Source organism: Alosa sapidissima, chromosome 22 (genome assembly GCF_018492685.1).
Source record: "Alosa sapidissima isolate fAloSap1 chromosome 22, fAloSap1.pri, whole genome shotgun sequence".
Classification (NCBI taxonomy): domain Eukaryota; kingdom Metazoa; phylum Chordata; class Actinopteri; order Clupeiformes; family Clupeidae; genus Alosa; species Alosa sapidissima.
This window is the reverse complement of record NC_055978.1, coordinates 3,084,112-3,091,611: the sequence shown is the minus strand read 5'-3', so window position 1 is coordinate 3,091,611 and position 7,500 is coordinate 3,084,112. Positions and strand designations below refer to the sequence as shown.

The window sequence follows — 7,500 nt, the reverse complement described above, 5'->3', positions numbered from 1 at the left end:
AGCTAAGCAGAATTACCTGTGGGTGAGCGCCATCTTGTGGCTTTCTCGGGTTAAGCACAAATAACGAGGATAGTCCCGCCAGTGTTTGTCGATGCACATTCTTTACACAATTTATGTATATTTTTTATTGACAAAAATCACTGTACGATACTGCACTGTAAATACCGCTATGTGGTGTAAGAATAATAGTCTCATGCTGTTGTAAATTAGTAGTTCCTCTTTCAACCAAAAGATGGCGACAAATACTCATAACTGTTTGCATTATCATGTGCAGCAGGTGCATCAACACATGTTAAAGTCTAGCCGGCAGTTTTTAAGTAGCAAACAAATTAACATAATCAGAATCATAGCAAATATATAATTGAAACGGTATGATGACCATGATCACAAGTTCTCTGTTACAGCTATTGAGCTTTGTTTGCATTTTCCAGGCCTGACCCTCACCATTCTATGTATTCTATTAATGTACTTTACTTTTTAAAGTACTTTAAACTATTCCTTTTTTATGCTTTTATTTACTAATATTATTACCCCTGTGTATGAAAGGCGCTGTATAAATACGCTGGACACTTGACCTGACCTGAAAGCCAGAGCATGGATGCACACGGTGTGCAGGGCTCATGGGAACCATTCCTCCCACCTCTTCCTCTTCCTCCCCAGGCAGTCACAGCATTGCTCTTCCTCTTCCTCTCCAGGCAGTCACAGCATTGCTCTTCCTCTTCAGGCAGTCACAGCATTGCTCTTCATCTAGTTTATCCAACAGGGTAACTGTTTCACAGTATATAACAGTATTCTTTGCTTTTGTTTATGTAAAAACGTCTCTCGCCTTCACAGCTGTAAGGCCAATATATTATATAATAAGGCCAATATATTATATATTATATAATAAGCACATAATGTGTATTTAATAGTGTAAAATGTATAAGAAAATGTAAATGTAAAACTATTGACACATTTGACATCAAATGAAGGAACACAAGCACACACAGTTCTTAGTGGTTAATTTTTATTTACAGTTTATCAGCATTTCCCCAAAAGATTGGCTCCAATCATTCAGTCTGCCAGGCATATGTCAAACGGCGAGTTAGTACCACTTTTAAAAACCATTAGAAAGGAAGTGCCCTGACATGCGGACGGGCTACAGCGGGTCCTGACTATGCAGAGGCAGGTGGCCACGACGCTCAGGGCTGTGTGATCTGCCTCCATTAAAAATTCACGAACTGTTTCAACGACCAAGCGACGCTTTTGTCTTTTTTCCCAGACATATGTTGTTCGGCTCGAAGCCACCGAGGGATCAATGTTAGGTCCTATGGTCTCCCACGGCAACAGCATCAACAACAAAGGCGTCCATTCACTGTTGACGGTGTGGGTGAAGTGTCTCCTCTTAACCGAACGACGACTTCATACATGCACTCATTTGCTCGCTCACACCAACAAAACCAAACGCCATCGAACCCACAAACTGTCACTTCTTTTCTTATAATTAACTCATGGCAAAATAGAGGCTCATCATAACATCTTTCTCAGATACTGTATATAAAACTAGCCTATTTACAATATGTGACCAGCAACATGATTGCAGTTACAGAAAGATGGTGTTATTAGGAGTGAGTTCTGGGTTTGACACAGAAATGTTTCAAATTCGGTTTGTTCAAACGAGAAGTACAGTAGGGCACAGAAACCCTTCATTTCAAGACTTAGCGCTTTAAGACTGGAATACCAGGTCATGTCATAACTTTCGCACTAAAGGACGTCAGATTGGTCCAGTTTCAAAGTAACAATAAGACCTACAAGAGCTGAAGTACTAATCACATTTTTGGCATCCAACAGTGTTTCATTTGCCAGTGAAAAAGCTTTCAGTTCCAAAAAAAATAACTATGAGTTACATGGTTCCGTGTTTAAAACAAAGTTATTTCCTGAAATGCTGATTAACAATGGGTGCCAGAAGCCAGTATAATGATGAGGCATGCACAATGAGAGAGCAAGTGGAATAGGCCCAGTGTGATAGACCCCGATCGCACTGCTCCACCGACATACAGGTGAGCATCAGCACACCTGACTGGTGTCCCCACAAGGTTTTGTCGACATTTTCAACAGTTCTTTTTCGTTCAGAGAGATAAGAAAAGAGCAATGTTTCATGTGAAAATCTCAAAGAAAGGGAAATGTTCACAGTCTTCTCACAGGGCGTGGAAGTGTTACATTCATAACAGGAGCACGTCCCCACAGTAGGGCTGGCGGGATATATCCCACTGATGGTCACCTCAGGTCAAAACAAGGTGGACACAGAACACAGGAGCGGAATCATAGAACCACACACACATTCCAGAACAGAACTCACAGAATCAGAACATTAATGCAAAAAAACATCCAGTGTTCCATAAAAGAAAAACAAGAAATCAACAAAGAGCAATCTCAAAGAGTCTAGTCCAGCATGACCCCCTGCCCAGACTAAGGTATCAGAACAATGAGTCGGACTTCCCAGCATGCATTGCTGACGCCAGTGAAGCCACGTGAAGCAGGATTAGTTGTAAATAAACACGGCGGCTTTTGCTAGTGGTCTGGGAAGAGTGGTGCAGCGGCTCCTAAAGCCTAATATGCCAGACGACTAGGACTCTGCACTCTAAGATCTCATTGTGTGTGTGGGTGGGTGAGTGTCTGCTTTGCCATGTGTATGCATGTGCAAGCACATCTTATGTGTTTGTGTGTGTATGTACGCACTTGCGGCTTGGGCACGAATGCAATTCTCTGTGCGACTGTGGGCCTCAGGAATTATCCCTTCACAGAGCAAGATGGCTGGGCCTGAAGCAGGCAGAGCCAAAATGGCTACTGGCGTGTGCTTGACAACCGTCAGTTCCCTAAAAATAAAAGCCTGCACAAGGCAACACCAACAAGCTCAAGTATCAAGTATCCAGTTCTAGCTCTTCTGTGTGCTCGGAACCTTTCCAGATTGCAGTGCGTCTCACAATCAGATGGTGTCGGTCTTTGATTGTACCGTTGATTATATACAACACGTGTGCAATGTACTACAAAGCAATTCAAGTGTCAGTGAGACTATAGTCATGTGACACAGCAGGGTGGAGTCAGGGAGCAGGGGGGGGGGGGATTGTTTGTTTGTTTGTTTGTTTTGTTCTGTTTGTTTCATAAACAACAAACACAGCGTCAATGACAGTAACCATCAGGATTGTGGATCTGATAACCAGTCGAAAGCTCACACCTCGTCTTGTTGTTCTAAACCAATTTCATGAACGACAACAAAAATAAAAAAGTGTATCGTTTTCCATCCATTTCATCCATCAAAAACCTCCACATCAGGAATGAACTGATATAAAGTACCACAAGAAGACTGCATGGACTCACAGAGGTGGGAACCATGGGCAAACTCCCCAACATAAAGTTCAACATTAAAGTTGAGTGGTATTTAGAAGACACTTCTGTCCAAAGTGGCTCGCAACTACAAGTTCGGGAATAATAGCCATGCTGGGGTCCATTTTCCAAAAGCATCTTTGCTAACTATGATAGGAACTACCTTGGTAGTGTTTTCGCGATTTGAGTTGATTTGAGCGCATGCAGAAATACTTACGCTTCATATTGTCTAATATCATGTTGGAAGCATATTTGTTAGCTCTTACTAAAATGTGACCGAAATACGACCGAATATCAAAACTGTATTTCTGTAATGCTTACGTGTGACTCAAACACGGTCGACACACATTTGCCAGTGACGCTACCACGGAAGATGCTACTATGCTTTTGGGAAAAGGGCCCCTGACCGATTGTCAGACGGTGATGTCAGCACCTAGCCTGGTCCTACCGCCTGTGACTACGTTTCTCTTCGTCATACAGTCTGGAACAAAGTAATAAGAATCTGTCTCCGTAATGGGCGGAGGCTTATTTCAAGGTTTAAAATCCCTTAACCAATCAGCAACGTTTGGTAATTACGTATGCTGAACATTGAGCTCTGCGGAACATTTTGTTAGGGGCAGCCGTGGTCCATTGGTTAGCACTCTGGACTTATAACCGGAGGGTTGCCAGTTCGAGCCCCGACCAGTGGGCCGCGGCTGAAGTGCCCTTGAAGTGCCCCCTGTAAAACTGGCTGTATCTTGGAAAGTATTGATCTTACATAATAGTAATTTTACAGTGTGTCTCCTGGGTAACATAGGCACACCTGGTAATTTTTTCAGAATTTTTTGAGACCTAAGTGCGTGGGCCCTGGTTGAATTGACGTGGAATGACCCTGATTCATGTAGTACACTGCGTTTAGGTTTAGTTATCACCATCTGATAAATCAAACTTTTCCCAAAGCCAGTTGGAAGGAGAGTTATACGACGTCCTTGCCATTTATAAAATTGACAAGACAAGCCTCTTGTTCCTGCTTTAATTGCGTGATGCCCTCGAGAGTTGAAACAACTTCACGGATAGCTTCTAGCGTTTCTTCCTCCGTCGCCATTGTTGCTATACTGTTGAACTACAAGCTTCGCTGGACTACAAGCAACTCGGCAGGCAAGTTCCGCGTCATCACTCAACTGTTCGCTGAATGGCTCGGCTACACGCGAGCCGTATAATGTTGGTTGGGTCAGACTACGTGCGAGGCTGAAATCAAATTTTTGCCGGAAGTACGTAGGATGGTAACGACCAGGCTAGTCAGCACCGCTCCACCACTAGCAATCAAAATGAAAAAATATACTATCACATTGAAGAAGTGAAAAAGAAGACGAAGAATAAAGTGCCAGAAAATAAAACAAACTAAAAACAGTCTCCAAAATACTGTTGCAAAGCACTCAGACATTTCCCGGGGTCATCGGGGGTTTCGGGTCTCGAAACATCATACACCCTTTAAAAAAATACAAAAATGACAAATGAAACTCCAGACAGGCAGTCTCCTTCTCCATTCCACTGTGAATGATGAGGACATGATGAAGATGATCTGAGCAGCTGGCCCAAGGGCCATCCGATGAGGAGCAGCACTGCGTCCATCCAGCGTGGCTGGGCTCTGTGCGTCCCTCAGGGCTGATACTAGTTCCTCAGGGCTGATACTAGTTCACTCATTCAGAGGCATCTGAAACCAGTTTGGACAGTTCAGGTGCGGGTCCAGTCTCCAGGTTTTACAAATTCAGAACCACACGTAGCAGCTCAAGAGACGCAGGTTTGAAAGGGGACAACTAAACCCAGGCACGCACACTACCTCTCTCTCTCATACACACACACAAACACATTCTCTCTCTCACACACCCACACACATACACACACACACACACACTGTCTCTCACTAAAACATACACACACTCACTCACACACACACACACACTCTATTTCTCTCTTCCTCTCACTCCCCCTCTTTCAGGTCGGCCGTTTTGAGAACAGAGTCCTCGCCGAGGATCTTGCAGAGCTCGTTGAGGCGCTGTTGCATCTTGGGAATGCCGGCAAGCTGGCTCTCGAGCCGCTGCTTCTCCTCCGTCAGCGAGAGACGTGTCGCCGTGTCCAGTTGTTCGAAGCGCCAGCCGCCCTCCCCGTCGAATTGCAGCAGGTGCGTGTGGTACTTCCTGTAGAGGAGGAGGTGGAGGGGACATGGGAGTGGCTGTTCATTTTTACCATGTAGAAAAGCATTATGGGAATTGTAGTTGGAGAACTATGCCATAAAAGTACCACACAAAACACATTATGTCTGAAAAAACCTTGAAAAATTGAAAGATTGCATTATAAAATGCACTACATTTCAATGTGAAATTGTTTAGTCACTGTGTGTGTGTGTCTGTCTATTCGTGTGTATGTGTGTGTGTGTGTGTGTGTGTGTGTGTAGATGGAGCTCACAGCTCACCAGAGAGAGGGCCTGTGCGTGATAGATAGCAGAGATATCCCAGCATCCTTTGCGGCCTGGAAGATCTTTCCCTCCACATCGATGCTGACAGCACTCGTACACTCATCCAGGAGGGCGTACTTGGGCCTGAGAGGTGAAACGCCGCACAGAGACACAAAGAGCATGAGAAATCACCAGCCGTGTATGTATGTGTGTGTGTGTGTGTGTGTGTGTGTGTGTGTGTGTGTGTGTGTGTGTGTGTGTGTGTATGTGTATGTATGTGTGTGTATGTGTATGTGTGTGTGTGTGTGTGTATGTGTATGTATATATGTGTGTGTGTGTGTGTGTGTGTGTGTGTGTGTATATGTATGTATGTGTGTGTGTGTGTGTGTGTGTGTGTATGTGTGTGTATGTATATGTATGTATGTGTATGTATGTGTGTGTGTGTGTGTGTGTGTGTGTGTGTGTGTGTGTGTGTGTGTGTGTGTCTCTCTCTTACTTCTGGTAGAACATGCGTGCCATGCCCATTCTCTGCTTCTCTCCACCCGACAGAACATCCTTCCAGTCCAGTTCTGCATCCCAGCCTGCAGAGAACACAGAACACAGAGGACAGAATGAGAACCCTACAAACACAACCCGGAACACACAGGACAGAATGAGAACCCTACAAACACAACACGGAACACAGAGGACAGAATAGATAGATAGATAGTAGAGATGCACCGATATGGAATTTTAGGGCCGATAACGATAACCGATATTTATTGGTTTGTTGTGGCCGATACCGATACGATAACCGATAATATTACTCTTGAAAAAAAATGTGAAAAGTGATTTTTAAAAAGCGCATTTAATAAGCATAATTTTATTGCAGTAATTTTACCTACCACCAAATGATAGACAGAACTCATAATAGTCCTCAGTAGTACGGCAGTGAACGTCAGTAAATTGCGAGTGAGTGGCTAGAGAGTTTGAATCGTTTTCATTTAGGACTAAACGCTCATAAACGGCTCATCTTGGAATAAGCTACAGTATAGCGACCAAATCAGAGTTTGTGAGGGAAACTTAGGGAAGGTTTAGTTTCAACTGCGGGTAACTGAATAAAGCTGCAACTCCTCAGACTGTATCTTATGTCCGTCTACTCTGTTGCGCACAACCTGCTGCAGCAGAAATTAAAGGCGTTAGCCCCGAAGGTTTTATGGGTTTTATTACTTATTATGATGACCTGTCTGGAACTGAAGCACGAATGGTTAGCATATTTCTAGGTAATAATACAAAACCTAAGCTAAAGTAATGCAAATATAATACTAAAACACAACTTAGAACTAGGCCTACTTATGTACTCGTTCCACTAACGAGTTTGTTTATTTGTTTCCCCGACCAGCGCGGTAAAGTGCAAACACACCAGCACAAGACGGCTCTAGATAGGGCTGAGCTCCGCTCTGTTATGGTTAAATGGCGGATCATTCACGAGAGGATTTTGAGATGCACAGATTCTCAAATGAAAGCATATCCACAGATTTTGTTAGAGTGGTGAAATACATTCACACCGCTGACATTATATTGAGGAAAAAGTATAGCCAACCAAGCTCAAGTAGCTCAGTGTAGCAGGACGGACCTTACGTAGGCCTAAATTAGGACTTATATAGAAAAAATATCGGCGCAAATTATCGGCCAGAATTCTGTTATCGGACCGATAATCGGAC

General features: G+C 43.7%; 1 protein-coding gene across 1 annotated transcript in view; it reads right to left on the bottom strand.

The window, feature by feature from the left end:
* Positions 1–4,143: 4,143 nt before the first annotated feature.
* Positions 4,144–7,500, bottom strand: part of LOC121697837 (ATP-binding cassette sub-family D member 2) — a 23,855-nt gene continuing 20,498 nt past the window's right edge. Inside the window, exons 8-10 of the mRNA XM_042079603.1 lie at positions 6,294–6,378; positions 5,816–5,941; positions 4,144–5,540 (exon numbers count right to left, since the gene is read on the bottom strand). Coding sequence (XP_041935537.1) covers positions 5,324–5,540; positions 5,816–5,941; positions 6,294–6,378 — 428 coding nt within the window. The 3' untranslated portion in view covers positions 4,144–5,323. The remainder of the gene's footprint in view (positions 5,541–5,815; positions 5,942–6,293; positions 6,379–7,500) is intronic.